Genomic DNA, 17,997 nt, shown 5'->3' with positions numbered 1-17,997 from the left:
CCAAATAAAATGATCATGAAAAATATGTAAAATATACCACTCATGACTGTCAGGCAAGCAGTTAGACAGCTGTCAACTGCGGGTGCTTGTCAGTGAGAGGCTGCAGGTGAATGTAAGGCAGTTTTAATGGCACAGAAACATGGGGGGGGGATGGGAATGCTGGGACGGTGCCCCAGTAGAGCTTCCAGTCCAGCAGGGATGTGTGTGAGAGTTTAAGGAGTTCAGCCATTTTGGATTTTTAATTTTCAATTGGTAAATTTTACTGATGTAAAGCTACAGTAAATGGAAAACGGTGTTTACACGATTAGTGAATGAACAGGTGATACAGTAGCATTGTTGCTCCAACAAAGCTCATGGACTACGACCAGTTCTTTTGAAAATACTCTTACCCAGTCAGCGTGTGCCACTAGCTTAGGGTTGCTGACATCAGCTTGTGTTGCTGGGTGATGTGTTACAAGGTGGGGCTGGGATATTACTGGATGGTGCTGGTGTGCTGCTGGCATCAGTGATTGGAGAATGAGGCTTCATGCCGACAAAAATGGGCAGAGCTGTTCTACAATATCAGCAACTAATTTGTACAGACCAGTCATTATCTTTTGTGATCAAGAGAAAAACATTTTGTTTGGTTTGTAGCACAGGGAACTCAAGGTGAAAGATACTCGATGATAAAAGGCAAAGTACACAATATTATCAGTGTTAAATATATTGCACTTAAAAGTAAGCACCACTGTACTACATAAAAACATTGAAGCCTAAATGAAAGAGGCCTAAAGAGTTGGATTGCTGTTTTCTGTGTTCTTCCTCTGTATTTTCTACCAGTGCACTCGCCTCATGTTTTCAAAAGACAAAACCAACAGAAAGTGGCAGACAGGAAAACCTCAGTGTTTTTTCAGTGGATTGGTATATTTGGCATATTTGCAGAAGAAGGCTGTCACATAAGCTGTATGTTACCTACTGTACAGTTTCAGTTCTTTTTGGTGGTTCGACTCATGCCTTTTATCAGCTATGATTAAAGAATGTGACGCTTGTCTTTCAGAACTGGCCTTGGCACAGCGCAAGTTCGCCCATTGTCTGGCCGAGTTTCAGTTTGAGTACATCGGAGATGCCAAGACCGATGATGAGAAATGCATTGGTGAGAGCAATCTCCTTCCTCTCTCTCCCAACCACTTTTCCAGCCCGCCTTAATGTCTGTGTAGGGTTTCTACTGATATGTTCATGTGCACATCTTCATGCGTTGTGTATAACTGCTGTCAGTGTGTTATATGTCTAATTCCTCTCTACGGATTACTGCAATAATGTCGGGACATTATTTTGCCTGTCGCTATGGAACCTGCTAAATAATCATGAATAACTAACCGTGTTCTTGTGGTATGTTATGGTGTGTGTGTGTGTGTGTGTGTGTGTGTGTGCGCGTGTGTGCCCCTGTCTGTGTCTGTGTCTCTGTTTCTGTCTGTGTGTCTGTGTGTGTGTGCCTCTGTCTGTGTCTGTGTCCCTGTTTCTGTCTGTGTGTGTGTGTGTGTATGCGCGCGTGTGTGTTTGTGTGTGTTTCAGATGAGTCATTGCAGGAATTTGCCTCTTTCCTGAAGAATCTTGAGGACCAAAGGGAGCTGATGGTGAGTGTACTCAGTCTGCCGCTGGTGAGACTGTAAAACCTCTTTTATTTCTTCTCTTTGGCTTTATTTGAGTGTACTTGGCCATAAAAATGGCCGTCATGGTAACCCCACTGTCTTGGAAACGCGTCAATCGAATGCCCCAATCAGTGACGCCTATACCGTGGGAAACAAAAAGGTGTCCTTGTTTTAGGAGGACATGCGTAAGGGTAGTGTGGCTATTCCAGCAGCCACTCTGTTATCGTCTTAATGCTGGGACAGCAGAGACCGATTTCCTGGCCCGCCACTTTATACATGAATTCAACTGGGTATTGGCCTAATGAATTCAGGTTAATTGCCTTTTTGCACAGCAGGGACCCACCTGGAATCTGAACCTGGCCACCTGTCCACCCCCCATAACAGCTGTGCCACATGACAACCCATGCTACTGTGTCAGATTTAGGGCTAATTGAGTTGAGCTGCGTCATCCATCTTCCAGATGTTCATTATACATATCACCATATTTCACAGTGCGGTGAAAAAGTATTTGCCCCCTTCCTGATTTCCTCTATTATTTTGTATTTTTCATGCAGAATGGTTGAAATATCATTACAGCCAGCTGAGGCTTTTACAAGCAAGCAGTACTGTCTAAGCTGATTAGAAGTCAGAAGCGTTTGAAGGACAATCCACGATGTTGCTTGGAGAAAGCTTATGGATGAAACCTTACCAATATAAAATCAGCCTCTCTAGTGGAGTACAAATTATAACATAATTTCTGTTGCCAGTCAGTTGTGTTACCTCAGTCTATTTTCCAATCGGTTTGATAAATGTGAAGAAGAGTACCCGTGGTATGTATTCACATAAGCCCTTTTCCGATTTATGTGAAAACGTGGTCCCATACCACATGAAAATGGCTACATACTGTATATGATTAATTCACTGACAGGTTAAAAACACCCACTTCTCTTGTGGTTGGCAATACCTTTATGCTGCAGTGGTTTTTTGTAGCCATTAACCACATAGCCACTTTCATGTGTTACTATTATATTTATCTGAAGATTTCTGTGTATTTTGTCAGATGAGCAGCATAAAGAAGATGGGTCAGTATTTATGATTCCGGTACTACGTGTTTGACTTTTTTTCCAATTTATGTACGACAGCAGTATAAGCAGACATTTGCACTTATAAACATACAGTAGGTTCAATAGGTAAGGTATGTTTTGTTTAGTTTCCTTGTGGCCTTCTCCGTGGCGTAGTGTGTCCAGAGGTCCTGTCTGTTTCCCCAGACGAAAAACATCACAGAGACACTGATGAAACCTCTGGAGAAATTCCGCAAGGAGCAGCTCGGCTCAGCAAAGGTACACCGCATTCACTCGCCAGTACAATGCTCTCCCTCCGCAGTGAAGCAGTCGTCTGCAGTGGTACAGCCACATAGGCCAGATTACAGTAGACTAACCAGATGGCCTGCTTTGTATTCTTGACACTGAAAATCCTGTCTCCCTTCTGTTGATACCAAAATATTATAATTTGATGCATGTTCTGAAAACGTGCCGAGTACAGTGACGTTTTAGTGGATGTTTGGAAGCACCGCACACTTCTGCTGCTTTTTGGAACCTGCTGAAATTAAGAACGAGGGGACAGCTGGAGTTGTCGGGTTAGTCTGTAATGATATGTGGCGGCTTTGCGCTCTTCCTCAGTGATACGGAGCTCTTCTTCGAAGGCGAGTGAAGGGCGTCAAGCTCATTTTCAGAGGTTAAGCATATGTCAAGGACTTTTAGGTCAAGTTGTGTCCATATAGGACTTACACACAATACAGAGAAACCTGCTGTCAAAATGTTTTGTGAAGTTTGTTTTCCCTAGGTTGCTTTATTTACGTTGGTAGCACAGTTGTTTATTTGTTGTGGCCAGTGGCCTGGTGTTGCTCTGGCGCTTTTTGAGTTCATCTGCTACTCTGTGATCTCCAATCACCAACTTCCTTGTTGTCACCATCATCTCTCCAGCATCTGAAACATCATTTTTGTTAGGGTCAGGTCACATAGATTTATGATTCTTACTTGAATAGTGAATCATTAGCGATATGTACTTTCTGCTTGTCCGTATTAAATGCGTACAGTTATGTTCCTCACATTCTCTGGTGCAGTAAGGCCGGTCTGAGGTACTAATGAGAAGGTCTGTCTCCCCTGCTCTCACGCCATCTCCTTTTCAGGAGGAGAGAAAGAAGTACGAGAAGGAAACAGAAAAGTATTATAGCTCTCTGGAGAAGCTCCTAACTCTGTCAGCCAAGAAGAAGGAGCAGCAGTTACAGGAGGTACTGTTCCCTCTGCTCTGTTCTTTTTTCCTCTCTTTATCCCAGTTTGGAATGCTCAGTCCTGTTTATGGGCCGATATGTCTACTGTCAGTGTGTGGGAGGGGGGGGTGGGGGGTTGGGTGGCTGTCCTGCGAAATACTCGCTGGAAGCCACTGCTTCTTTTCACAGTACAGTCACTCTAACCGGGCCGACCAGCCAATGGCGTCGGAGGGAGCGGTTTGCATGCGGGCCTGATTGGCCGCAGGAGTCGCTGTTGTGCAGTGAGGCTGTAGAGGCCCTGGGGCTGAAACCCTCCTTTTGCAGTGGTTGCACTAATGCAGGATTCTGCATGTTTTAATCTGAAAAGGAAAATAATACATTGTTCTATTAATGTAGATATTCTGAGGTCTGTTTTCAGGGTTACAACAGGAGATGACCTAGATGACCTTGAACCTCAACAAAATAATGACTTCTCTGTGGCAAAAATGTTCATTTATCGAGTTGACATATTATGGAAAAAATGGCTATTTTTAACGTACATGGATTGGTGTAAAACAACTTCTCTTAAAGGAAACACTCCATTCGACCTGGTTCAACCAAAAATGAACATTTTTATACTGTCTGCAGACACCCAGAGCATAATACCCTGCTTGGCAACAGAACACTCATAAGATGAGAAGAGAAAGAAAAGCCAAGAAAAGCCATGCCCCTATGTTGGATGGAAAGTACATAAATATTGCATACATGTTCTCTGCGACTTGCCATTATACCATTGCAAAATATAGCACTTATACTGTATGTGTGAGGACTTCTTGTCCTCTGTCAGTCGATATATTGCTGTGTCGAGAAGATGTTCCTATCGCACTTTACATCTGCATTGTGTGGTGAATTTTTCCTTTGAGGAGGACAGGAAACAGTCGGAAAACACGTCTTCGTCTATATTGGAAAAGCGATGCGGAGAGGATATTTATGTTGAGCGCGGAGACAATGGGCTTGGCACGGGCTGCGCTGATGGCGGAAGCGTGACCTCACCAGGAGCAGGCGCACTCCGTGAGGCTTCCCAGGCCTGCTCTTTTTCCACATTCCTCCTGCCCTCATATGGAAAAGGGCCCGGAGGAGACGCAGAGCCCAGGTCAGCCGCCACGGCAACCGCCTCTGAAGCCCGAGACCCGCAGCCCGACATTCATCCGGGGCTCATACCACCCGGGGGGGAGGGGACCTGGAAACAAGGGTCTTCGGTTGTCGGGGAAATCCTCGGGTTTGCGTTTTTGGGTGGAAGAAGAGAGCGAGGAGGACAGAGAGACTCTTCTCTAGGGGGAAACGGCCAAAAGGAGGTCTTTATTTATGCACTTGAAATAAATTCACTGTCGCAGAAGTGCATGGTCATCAAGAATGTTTTTCTCATTATTGTCTAGCAACACAAGAGTGTGCAGATTCTTTAGGATGCCGAGGTGAGATCATGACACTGGTGTGGTATGTGATCTATGCAAAGGACACAGGAAATAGTTGCTGTACCATTATGTTCTCTTTAGCGTTTGCTTTCCTTTGTGTACAGGTTCTGTCAGTACAGTTTACAGTGGCCCTTTTGATTAAGCATTTCTGCTACCTTTCAGTTCAGAGCTGAACAAAACCACCCTCATCTTATAAGCAAACAATGTAGACATGCACACACACGCATGTACACACAAATGCACGCACAGTCAGGGAATGAAGGCCTGTTTCTTTTTTGTTTGAATAGACAGCATCAACTTTACTCTTTTTTTCTGGACTCTATTTTCTGTTTCAGAAAGCATATAATATGTTCTAGTATAAACCGGGACTGTGATTATGGTGCATACTGTATGTTACCAGTTGTTTATATTTATTCTAGAATAAGCCTGGCACTTCACTATGGTACATACTGTATGTTGTGAGTTTTCTCTGTTGTAGAAGAAATAAGCCTGGTCCTTGACTGTGGGACATACTGAATGTTGTGAGTGGTCTCTTTGTTCTGGAATAATCCTGGTCCTTGACTGTGGGACATACTGAATGTTGTGAGTGGTCTCTTTGTTCTGGAATAATCCTGGACTGTGACTGTGATACATGCTGTATGCTGTGTAGTCTCTTGTTTGTTCTGGTATAAGCCTTGAATGTGACTGCCTGTATTGTATGTATGTGTTTATATGTTCTGTTAATATTCTCTCTTCCAGTAACAGCCTGGAGCACAGTCCAGCCTGTTAACGGAAGAGAAACTACCTACAACATACAGTGTGCGCCACAGTGCCAGTCTATGCTTTTACCAGAACATACAATCTTACAATATGAGCAGACTTATGATTGTATGTTCTGTTTCTATTCTGCTAAAAGCCTGGACTAGGACTACTGTGGCGCATACTGCATGATGTAGGTAGTCTCTCTTCCGATAACAGACTGGACTGTGGCCCGTATCTGTATGTAGTGGACTCTCTGGTCATCCTCTTTGCAGGCAGATCTTCAGGTGGAGGCGATGAAGCAGCACTTTCAGGAGGAGTCGCTGGAGTATGTCTGCAAACTGCAGGAAATACAGGAGAGGAAGAAGTTTGAGTGCGTGGAACCTGTAAGTACACAGCTGTACCTATGCACCCACTGCCTTTAAACGCCTTCATTAGTGATCTTACACATGTCAGTAAACACCTTCAGTGACTGTGCAGTAGTTACCCTTGTCAGGGAACACCAGCCTGTTCTGACACCGACTGCAGAGAGGCCTGTTTACTTGCTTTATTTTACTGTCCTTATTCAAAGGTGTACATAGAGTATACTTAACATCGGATACCGGAATATGTGACTGACCTTTTTGACATTTTTACTATGTCATTTTGACCAGTGTGGAATATGAAATCAATGCCTCATGTAGTCTCTCTCTCTGTTTCAGATGCTGGCCTTTTTTCAGACAGTTTTCACCTTTTATCACCAGGGATATGAGCTTGCCAAAGACTTTGACCATTACAAAAGAGCGCTGCAGATCAATATTCAGAATGTGAGATACTCGTCCTATTATCCAGCAAAACCACTCTTCAAAGACACATTCCTGCTTCTGATAATCATCATCTGAAACTTTCATGAGCAGTCTTGCTGGGTAGTTTTGTCATTTCATAAATCTCATTAAATGCGGGAAAGATGTGTAGAGGACTAATGTTTGTCTGAAAACTTTATTTTAGATTTTCTTTAGTACTTACTTTCATTAAAATCTTTTGCTATGCTAATCTGGTATTTGCAGTGGTCATAATCTGGTCATTTTTGCAGTGACTCTGTTCTCCAGTGTTCATACACTGTCTGCTCTTCTGCCATTGGTTCATCCTCAGACACGTGGTCGTTTTGAGGGCACCAGGTCAGAGGTCATGGAGCTGATGATGAAGATCAAAGACAGCCCTCAAGACCACAGACAGACGAGTCCCATCAGTGTGGAGGGCTATCTCTATGTTCAGGAGAAGCGTAAGTATCACAATGGCACAGTGCTGCATTACACCTCAGCTTTGGCCTTGCTTTTCTTTGTTCATAAACAGCACCAGCACAATCACTGGGTGTCTTGCATTGACATTTTCGGAATCTGGATAGTATTAAGGGAAACCAGAATTATTTATGACCTGGTCATTTGAGAGCCAATAGGAGGTTGTATAATGTAGTTGCGTTATGGTCTAGTATGGTCCCTTTCTGTAGCTGTTCAGCACAGATGTGTGTTTGTCGGTGGTCCTAAAGGTGCCGGTCACATTGCATTGTGCTATCTTTAGGACCACCCCCATTTGGGTCCAGCTGGGTAAAGCGATACTGTACTTTTGTGAAAGAACAGAAGATCCTGCACATGGTGACTTTTGACCACAGATCGGGGGGAAAGATTGTAAGTGAATCTTCTTCTTTTTCTTCTACTCATTCTTCTACTCCTACTACTTATACTACTGCCTCTACATCTTCTACCTCTTCTACTGGTGTTTCCCACTTTGTATAATGGAGCCGTAAAAACTGCATCTCTGTCTCTCTTCATTGCCAGGGTGAAACGGAGTCTGTCACATTGAAGTCTTGCATACGGAAAATGAACGATATGCTCGACCGGAGGTTCTGTTTTGACATAGAAATAACAGACCGGTAAGAGCTGTGTTCCAGTTCTAGCGTCAGGTGACCAGTCTACAGTCAGTTTAAGAAAAAATATTCTTGCCACCTCAATATGTAGTACAGGAAATGACATCATAACGGGCCTGATGCCCCTGTGGTTTAAAATCACTGGCAGAAATGAACAGGACTGCCACAGCAAGGCCTGGAGTTCGTATGAAAATGATAAGAAAATGATAATGATTGTTTTTAGTAACCCCATCCCCCTCCACCTCACTAGGCCAGGGGTGCTCCTCGCTGTGCAGGCACTCTCCGAAGACGACCGCAGGTTCTGGATGCAGGCCATGGGGGGCAAAGAGCCAGTGAGTGGGCCCCAGAACCCTTATCTCTACTGACCCCCCTCCCCAATGACTCTTTATAGTGTTTCATCCCATTTCTGTTGGGGTTTTTTTTGTGCTGTCCTGATATTTTCATGCCATGCCAAGTTTTTTTGCTTTGTGTATTGTAAAGTGGCCAACATCTTTTATCACTTTCTTTATTATACATTTGTAGCAGGGCTTAAATCATCTTAAAACAATCTTCACAGGCAGCTGTATGATGTAAATCTAAATATTTCCTTGTTTAAACAGATACACTCTTATGGGAGGACTTACTCGAGAGAAAGAGGAAGCAAGTATCCTAAAGTTTATTATTCTTTCTTTGTGGCCCAAAGTGATAAATGCCCAGGCATCAGGTGTATGTGAAGAGTTAAATCTGGGCTTCTCTTGGTTACTGTTGCTGGTGAAAGCCATAATGTTGGTGATTTTAATTTCCCATATCTTTGTGACACAATGATAAAGACATTTTATGACTGCTCAAAGCTGAAGAATGGAGTGAGTTTTTATATTGATTATTGAATGTCCTTCTGGGGCACTGCTTTATTTTCTTTTTATTCAAAATGCATTACAGCAATTTCTTTTTTCCCTTAACTTACACTACTCTCTCCTAATTAATGAAATGGCCTCGTTTAGCTCAGAGTAGCACCATGCTTCTTTGTCTTCCATGAATGTAGTTTTCCATCAGTGTAACATATCTGCATGTGTATGTGCCAATTGTACACTCCCGAGGTTGGATCAAAAACAGATCTTGAATTCATTTTGCAGTCGATGCACAGTTGGATGAAGTTGGATTAGCATTTGTGAAGAATGCAATTGCTGCCATTGAAAAAAGAGGTGAGAAAATCATTGGAAAATCAGTCATTCCTACAAACTGACGCTTACTGATGCAATCCTGTTACCATGTCTGTGAAACCTGGCAGTGAAATTAGACATGTGAAGATATGCAGAAATATGACTGTAAGAGTAGTGGTTCCTAACACTGTTCCTGGAGATCTACCATCCTGCAGGTTTCACTCCAACTCAAACAACGTGCACCTCATTCAACAGCTAGAGATATCATTGAGCAGCTAATGAGTAGAATCAAGTGTGCCAAATTATGGGTGAAATGAAAGCTTACAGGATGATGGAACTTTAGGAACAGGGTTGGAAACCACTGCTGTTAGAGTCTCCTTAGAATGTAATACTTTATACCAACCATAGCCTCCTACAGTCTTAATGCAAGCCCTTAGAGTAGTCATATTCAAATACGGCACTGCTGGGTGACATTCCCATGTCCAGGACAGAATTATATAATTTAGTAATGAAAAATAATAATGCAAAATAAAGAAATGATACCTGCACACTACTAAAAATGCTCCCTGGTCACATTTAACCTGACGAAAACCAAACATTGCATTAATGGCATTTGGCAGATGCTCTTATCCAGAGCGATGTGCAGTTGATTCGATTAAGCAGGAGACAATCCACCCTGGAGCAATGCAGGGTTAAGGGCCTTGCTCAAGGGCCCAACGGATCCGCTATCCAGATCTTATTGTTGCTACACCGGGGATTGAACCACTGACCTTGCAGGTCCCAGTCATTTACCTTAACCACTATGCTACACGCAGCCCACAAACAGGTCGAGACATTGTCTGTTTACCTCACTTTAATACATATCACCGGGGAACATTAATAGCAGTGTGCAGGGATTATTTCCTTTCTTTATCATTCAATATTTACTGCAAGTTCACAAATACATTACCCTCCCCATCTTCCAGGGCTCAGAGCAACAGGGCTCAGAGCAACATTCCCAGGGCTCTCCCCTCTGACGCCGACCCTGTTCTCATGCATCATCAATCGCTTACGATAAGAGCACCTGCTAAGTGAATGCCCAGTAATGTTATGTATATGCATATGTTCAAAAGCACCGCATTTGCATCCATTCCCCATACGTGTAAAGTGAGCTCTAACCACATCACTGGAGCTTTATTGTCAGAAGTATACATAGTGTCAGCACAATGGAATTTGCCACAATCTCTCTATGGAGAAGAACAGTTTTCTGTCATGAGAAGTGATTATGTGTTCCTTATTAAAGTTTGCTGAAACAGTCTCCCCCTGGCTTTCATCAACCGCCTCTATATAAATAATACACAGATCAGATTGCACACAGCTGGGAGTGATTCCTTCAAGTGGTAGCAGACTCACATTGCTGTAGTCCAAAAATGCCAATGAAAATATTCCTCTGGCATCTCCAGTCTGCCCACAAGTCCACTGTCGAAAAACCGCAACCTGGGTCAAGTACCAACCCTGGTCCTGGAGAGCTCTCGGCAATCAGCTCTTACCCAAGTGTTAACTGTGCAATTATACATGGGTTGAACCATAATTGTAAATATAACTGAAACTATGTGAGCAGAGTGGAAGGAAATTGCTACAGGAAACGCATACTGCATGTTTGCAGAAATGAAAGTACTGCAGACAGCAGGCATGCACACGTACATGCCGACAGACAGATGTTCTGTGTGTCTGTGTTTCCATATGTAGAAATGTATGTATTTCGTGTAGTGATTGTCTTTCTTCAAATCTGTGCTAAAGTTTATTACATTTTTGGTCACTCTTTACAATAAGGTACATGATTTGGCATTAACTAACTTTGTTGTACATCAATTAATTCATGTTAACAAGCACAAGTTAATGCATTTGTGTACTAGTGTATTGGTTACATCAATATTTATACATTTGCAAACCATAGGGTAAACTTAGAATTAACCATTAACAAATACACTAACTGTTTTGTTCATTCCCATATGAATTGGGATTAACTGATGTAGTTGTGAACTACATTAGTTATTGATGATGTACAGTAATATTGAGTTAATCATGTACATATGCATGGATAAAGTTTTTTCAGTAGTTAGTTTGCTAACAACTACATCTGTTAATGCCATTTCATGTAACCTTATTAACCTTATTAATGTATCACTTATTAAGTGTTTTTTTCTATCCCTCATTTTGTATCACGGATGTCACCTGGTATTATTTTTATGCAAATATTCTCCACCATCGCTGCTTCTACCTGCAATTCCTTCCATTTCCTTGTATCATAAGCCCAACTGTGTCAGTTTTGGCAGCATAATTCAGCTTCAAGTATTTTATATTTAATGTCAAATTGCACTGAATCCTGAGAGAATTCAGGCAAGAATTGAGGTAGTCTGCAGTACGGAAATGTTTAGTCAGATAAATATTTCTGTCCCCCTTGTGAATAAAAAGCAGCTCTGCAGCAAGGCGGCTGAATAGTGTAATGCCTCAGGTTTAACACTAGAGGGCAGCAGTACCTTGCTGGTCTGCGAGATGATACAAAACATGCTCTGCACTGCTTCTGCAAGACTTTAAAGAAGATGTTAAACAATGTATAATCTGTGCTTCGACGTAGCTTATTGATTGCGAGTAGGCCTGCATTCCGTGTCCTACTGGTGATATTGTACTTCTGTGTTCCTGTGAATAGAACTGCTGTTCTGCTCTGGATGAGTATCTCTCTGTGAGTGCAGTATCAAATAACGCATTAGTTTGGAAACCTGGACATGAAATGCTGAAGTCTTGCGTGATTGACATGACTCTTTTTAATGCATCTGTGGCTAGTCAGTTTTACACTTTTTTCACTGTGATTTGTCTCTGTTCAGGTGTCAATGACCAAGGCTTATACAGAGTGGTGGGGGTCAGCTCTAAAGTTCAGAAGCTTTTGACCCTGATGATTGGTAAGATTTACACCGTGTTCACAACAGTCAGAATTATTGGGTCAAAATTATGACATTTTAATGTTGTGTGTTATGTGCAACATTTGGCAACACTCACTCTTAAGATAGATAGAGAGGGAGGGAGGGAGAGATGGAGAAGGAGAGGGAGAAGGCCAGTGCAATGCTGTCTGCCAGAGTAGGATTGTATCTGCCCATGCAAAGTTATCCACAATGCCGAATACCAAAAGTCATTTTATATCCCAGCAAACATCTGGTGAATATAGATAGACGAGAAGCAGAGGGAGAGTTGTGAAGTAGTAAAGTTGGACTTGGACCACTGCTGTGAGGGCAAAGCTGTAACCAAAATAAATATTTTGGGTTCACTTGTAGTTTATAGCACGTACATTGCCCTTGTTGTGGGCGAGAAGGGGAAGATGTGGGAGAGCAGCTGAGAAACAGTGGGGTTTAGCACAGTGACCATGAGCAGGGTCTGTAGGTCGCGCGCTCGTTACCTGCCTGTACGAGCGTCTCATTGGCATGCAGACAGACTCCCGGACGCTCTTGCGGGGCGACACTTGGCTCACTCACCAAAAGCAGGAAATTGGAGCGCAGCCTTCCTCCGTCCCAGACTGCGACGGGCGTGACCTCAGCCCCCCCCCCCCCCCCCCCGAAGCTCCGCTCTCTGAATGACAAGCACACAGAGACATGCCCCTGACCGTCCTGTAGCGTCTGAGTGCTCCTTTACACTATAAAGCATGTCTGTCATTGAGAGCACGTTCCACTGTAAATGTTACAGCCTGCTGAGAATCATCGCTCCTCAAATGCGCATGTGATGTCCGCATCGCTCTCCGAAGTAGCGTTTGAGATGTCTGGAGCGATAGCAAAGGAGAAATCTTACTGTTAGTCACGTGATTAGTTATTATGTCAGAAGGCATAGGCTGGCTAGTCTGACAACTAGAATTGCTAGCCTGCTAATATTTATTCAATTATTGGCATAACATTATTTTTATTAACATTACAAAATTGCTCACTGTTTTCACATAATTTAGTTGCACTTGTGGGTACATGTAGGCTCCTCTTCATTCATCTTCCCCAAATTGCAAGGCTGCCGGGTTGATTGCGTTCATACATAGAGATTCACTCTTCCATTTTCCGCATCATAATAGGCAGGCAACGTTTGCTGGCTTTGAACAGGCTATATCCAGGCTATATCCAGGATTTCCTCTTGGATATAGCCTGAATGTTGAAATGAATCAATAGATTTTAACTGAATTTGACTTTAAATGAACTCTTGTTGGTAGCCTGCTACATTCTGCAAATTTGTCTAATTCTGTGATATCATTTGCTAGTTTCCATCAGTATTAGTTTTTATTTTTTTGTTCTGCATTGTGCTCTGACTTCGCACTGTGTGACCCTAAGTATGTGTGAATACATTGTGTAATTTATTTTCTTCTCAGATGAGAAGGCTAGCAGTGAAGTGGATCTGTCTGTCGCTGAAGAGTGGGATGTCAAAACCATAACGAGCGCATTAAAGCAGTATCTGAGGTACGAACACAAACTGAAACTATCGGCCGGACTATTAGTTATACATTTGTCAGTTTCTCCATGTGAAACATGATTCTTCATTAGAGTTTCAGTCCCATGTTGCTTATCTGTAGCATTATCTGTCTCCATGTCGGGGGGAGGGGGGGGTCCCTGACTGCTCCCGCCATGGGCAGTGACTGCCTGTTTATCCAGTTTAATGAGAAGCCCTTTATAAATCAGCCGGATCTATGGTTAGACCTAATGGTGAAAATGGACTATGTGTCAAAGGGAATGGGTTCGTTACCCACGAGGGCCGAACAGGCAGAAGTGCAGTTCTCCTGAGGGAGCGTTGTGTTCTCCACAGGCTGTGCTGTCATCGATAAGAGTTTCCCTAATGATCTGATAGCAGAAGCACTTAGCATACATACTGCATTTGGTATTGAGTGTGGTAAAGTGATGGGTGCTGAAGTTCACACAGGTCAGTAGGTAATCACTCCCTCCTTCTGTCTGCTCCTTAGCCAGTCTGAAGGTGAGACAGAGGTCTAGTAGAGGCAGAGATCTTCAAGTTGTTCAAGTTGACGCAGTCCTGAATGCTCACTGAATAGCCTATTCTTACGGGTTCTTATGTTCTTAGCATAGTGTGGTAGTACCGTAGTATAGTTTGGCTGGCACTGGTGATTTTAGTCTGTTCATCATCACCCTGCTCCTCCCAGTGATCTAAACCCAGATTCCTTTACTTTCTCTCTGAAGGAGCCTTCCTGAGCCACTGATGACGTCTGGACTTTACAAAGAGTTCATTGTCCCAGCAAGTGAGTTGGTCTGCCTCTGTTAGTATCTGTGTGCTCGTCTTTCCATTTCTCTCAGTTCAATTCAATATGCTTTATTGGCATGACAAATTTGTACATTTGTGTTTCTAAAGCTTCTCTTTCTTACTTACTTTTGTATTTTTGAGACCAACCGCATCGCTCTGGTAATTTTGGGACTCGCCGTGTGCCAAAGTGGGAGGAGAGCCGCTGCTTGGGGAGGGTCAGTCGGAAGCGAGCAGGGCATTGCTGTTTTGGTGTAGCTTGTTGCATTTTACAGGTCAGACAGGTCTGTGTCAGTCAAGAGCGAGCAGGGCATTGCTGTTTTGGTGTAGCTTGTTGTAGTTTTCGGGTCAGACAGGTCTGCCATTGGCACCTGCCCAGCCCTGTCTACGGCCTATAATAATTTCAGGGCTTTCACATTTACATTTTTTGTCATTTGGCAGACGCTTTTGGGGGGCGGGGGAAATCAGGAGGGAGGACTAAGGTACATGCAATGTGCACATGATCCGCTGACTCAAAAGCCCATTAACACAGTTTCTGAGGATCGTATGTTGTTCAGTTTGTTTTTGATGTAATGCCACATGCAGGAAAAATGCTTACATTGCATTTATTGCATTTTTCTTCTTTAATATTTAATTCCTCTATTTATTTCTGTTTTTAAACGTTTGTGGCTGTTCTCAAACTACACTGTGATCCCTGGGGTAGGCCTAAAAAAGGTTATTTTTTACACCCATTTTGAGAAGAATGGCGTAAAAGAACTTGAACAGTATTTTCATTTTAATTACATGACGGTCGGTAAAATAACTACAGTAGGCCTACTGGTACAAGTTATGGATAGACTGCATTTCAAATACTGTGTTTGAGGATTAATGCAATATTTTACAACTATTTCTCTCTTGGCTAATACTGTTAATGTACTGGTAATATGTACATAAAACATATTTGAAGACATACTTACCCTTTGTGTAAAATACTTACCCTACCATTATGTATTGGTTCATACCGACAACATTGCGCATACTTATTTATCTCAGAACTGGAGTGCACAGTGTTTGTGCCCATACTGCATGTTCAAGCTACATGCATTAAGTGCATTAGTTATCTCCTCTCTAACTAATTTAACATTGCCACGGTTGTGCTCACTATCAAAGAGACCAAAAAGACCAAAAAGACCAAAAAGACTAAACAACAAACCATATTATTCTTTTTTTTTTTTTGTCTGGAACAGAGGCTATGACGTTGGGTAGTCTAAAAATAAGGTTCAAACATGTGGTCCATGCAAAGCCAAGAATAAATTTGAAACGTGTGCGAACACCGCCTGCCCGTTTTTCCCCTCTAAAGGAAATCTCTCAGTTCAGTTTTGTAAGCCATGTCATTGTTGCCAATTAATTATTTAATAGTACGTTATATATATTTTTAGATTTTGTTTTGATTGAGCAACAGTTGGATATGGAGTCATTACCGCTGTAAATGGGATCATGACATTGCTACGCAATTAATTTCATTTAGTAAAACTTCAAGATACTCTTCTCAGTGTTTCTTAGAATAGTGTATATAGCTACAGGTTTAATTGGAAATTAAAACTGAATAAATGTTTAGGCAATTTAGTTTTATTTAAATTCTGACAGAAAAGAAAAAACAGATTATTATTTCTGTCATTGGTTGCCCCGCGGTTGTCTGCGCCAATGCACCATGCATTATATGAGAATATAAATCTGTTTCATGCTACCTTTACCGTGACTTGATTTTATTTTGAGTGCCTTGGGAAGATGCCCTGTGGGCCCCCCTGCTCCTGGATACTCTGGTTTAGGGTGGAGTACATGGTGGGTTCATATCGATTTGATGTACTGGACTTGAGCCATTAAAGCAGCCCAAAACCATTACTGCCCAGCCACCATGTTTCACATTGTCAAGGGCCACTTGAGCAGTGCTTTTTCTCAAAGGTCATTTCCCCAAAGGAGATCCAGTCCGTCTCAATTGGAAAATGAGTGCACTATTCTGGAGAAAGAGTCTTCTCTTGTTCTGTTTATCTCTGCTTGCATTAGTTCTCTCACGCTCACATACAGTACTCACTCTGTATGGAGGCCTGGAGGCTTGTCAAAAGACCAGCCTTTGCCAGAATAGGGAAAAAATAGATTTTATACTTTTTGGGGGGTATTTCCAATTTTTCTCCCAGCACCAGAGGATATTGTATTACGATATGTTTCAGGAATATGATCTTTATTATCATCTGCACAAATAAGCATTGTTTTCACCATTTCAAAGTTATGGAAAACAGACTCAAATGTTTTCAACCTTGTATATTTCTGAAAGATGCATAGCCAAACATTTCATCTCATGCTCGTCTCTGTTGTTAATAAAAATGGCAAAAAACAGTGCAGTGTAATTTTGTCTCACAGTCGCACTCGAACCTGCTGTGTTGACAACTTGTGGAAACTAGAAATGAAACACCTACAAAAGTTGCTATATGTGATAGGCCCCATAGTATGTTACGGTTGCATACTGCAACATTTCAATTAGTAGTCCAGGGCCAGTATATATTCAGTAAAACAGCTCAGAACAACAACAGCTCAACAACCCATGTTATACACGTTTGGATAAATGGGAACTATTTAAAAGGAAACTGACTGTTGTATGAGGCTCTAAAATGCCCTTAAGTAAATATTATGGTATATTTGGCCAAGTCTATCTCTCTGAAACAGAGAAATGTGAGAGGAGTGTGTACTGAGCATATCCTAATCGGTTTATGATTTTGATAAATTGCAGGGTTTCATAGGGATATAAAACATAATTGGTCTGATATTCTGTATGCAGTTAGACTTTTTCCACGGTAAACAATCATTATCAATAAAAACGCCAGGTGTACTGTACATAAACTTATTACGGGTTTATTCTGGAAAATGTCTGTTTGCTGGGAATTAATGGGATCACGATTTAAATGTTTTATCAGTTCTGTCCAATGTTTTGGTTCTGAAAGCGCCAATGGATTAGTAATAAATATTTTGTGAAGGCTGTCAGAATGCGTTGAAACCCCTGTCACTCCGGTTATAATGAGCAGGGGGATGCGTGGGTGCTGGCTGTCAGACCCTGGAGGGGGTGAGCGAATTTAAGGCTGATCCTGCTGTAGGAGGTTTAATACGCCACGCCGTGCACATGTGACAGTTCCAGACCTTCACTATCTCTGCAGCCCTGCTGTAGCCAGCTGTGCCTTAGTCGCTTTAAGCATTTAAACCTGAATTTACACATCTATAGAGAATCCCTGTCCTAGATAGTTGTAATTGGGTGGCTTATTAAATACTACTTATTTGTCTGTGGCCTCCAAGAAAACATTCCTCTACTGTGATTATTCAGTATAATTTGCTGCCTCTGTGTCCTTAGAGTTTAAAGTGGGTACAAGCAGGCTTTAGGGTAAGTTGGTTTAGGAGAATTGACAAATTTAGATCAACTTTACCTCCAACTTTGGTTGGCAGGTATTCTAGCAGATGCATTGGAGTAGAGCTTAATGTGGGGTGATTGAGGGAAAGGGCACAGAGGCCCTTGGCCTCAGTGCAGTTCAGAACTGTGTCCCTCCACATGTTTACTGACATGCTGCATTTTCATACACTATATTCATATGACTGGTGTTCATGCACTGCATTGCAG

At 42.3% G+C, this 17,997-nt stretch overlaps 1 protein-coding gene across 7 annotated transcripts in view; it reads left to right on the top strand.

Annotated features, from left to right (window-relative positions):
* LOC133130810 (rho GTPase-activating protein 10-like) overlaps positions 1 to 17,997 on the top strand; it is a 52,311-nt gene that overhangs the window by 16,150 nt on the left and 18,164 nt on the right. For 6 of the 7 annotated variants that reach the window (XM_061245671.1, XM_061245675.1, XM_061245673.1 and 3 more), the window contains exons 2-16: positions 1,037 to 1,132; positions 1,552 to 1,613; positions 2,876 to 2,947; positions 3,796 to 3,897; positions 6,341 to 6,451; positions 6,767 to 6,871; positions 7,197 to 7,326; positions 7,623 to 7,729; positions 7,880 to 7,974; positions 8,219 to 8,300; positions 8,568 to 8,607; positions 9,081 to 9,149; positions 11,972 to 12,046; positions 13,483 to 13,570; positions 14,300 to 14,358. In XM_061245671.1, the coding sequence (XP_061101655.1) occupies positions 1,037 to 1,132; positions 1,552 to 1,613; positions 2,876 to 2,947; positions 3,796 to 3,897; positions 6,341 to 6,451; positions 6,767 to 6,871; positions 7,197 to 7,326; positions 7,623 to 7,729; positions 7,880 to 7,974; positions 8,219 to 8,300; positions 8,568 to 8,607; positions 9,081 to 9,149; positions 11,972 to 12,046; positions 13,483 to 13,570; positions 14,300 to 14,358 (1,293 nt within the window). Of the gene's footprint in view, positions 1 to 1,036; positions 1,133 to 1,551; positions 1,614 to 2,182; positions 2,948 to 3,795; positions 3,898 to 6,340; positions 6,452 to 6,766; positions 6,872 to 7,196; positions 7,327 to 7,622; positions 7,730 to 7,879; positions 7,975 to 8,218; positions 8,301 to 8,567; positions 8,608 to 9,080; positions 9,150 to 11,971; positions 12,047 to 13,482; positions 13,571 to 14,299; positions 14,359 to 17,997 lie in introns of those variants that run through there. The other variant, XM_061245677.1, reaches the window with a different exon arrangement.

Source organism: Conger conger, chromosome 6 (assembly GCF_963514075.1).
Source record: "Conger conger chromosome 6, fConCon1.1, whole genome shotgun sequence".
Classification (NCBI taxonomy): domain Eukaryota; kingdom Metazoa; phylum Chordata; class Actinopteri; order Anguilliformes; family Congridae; genus Conger; species Conger conger.
This window is presented reverse-complemented; position numbering and strand designations above follow the sequence as displayed.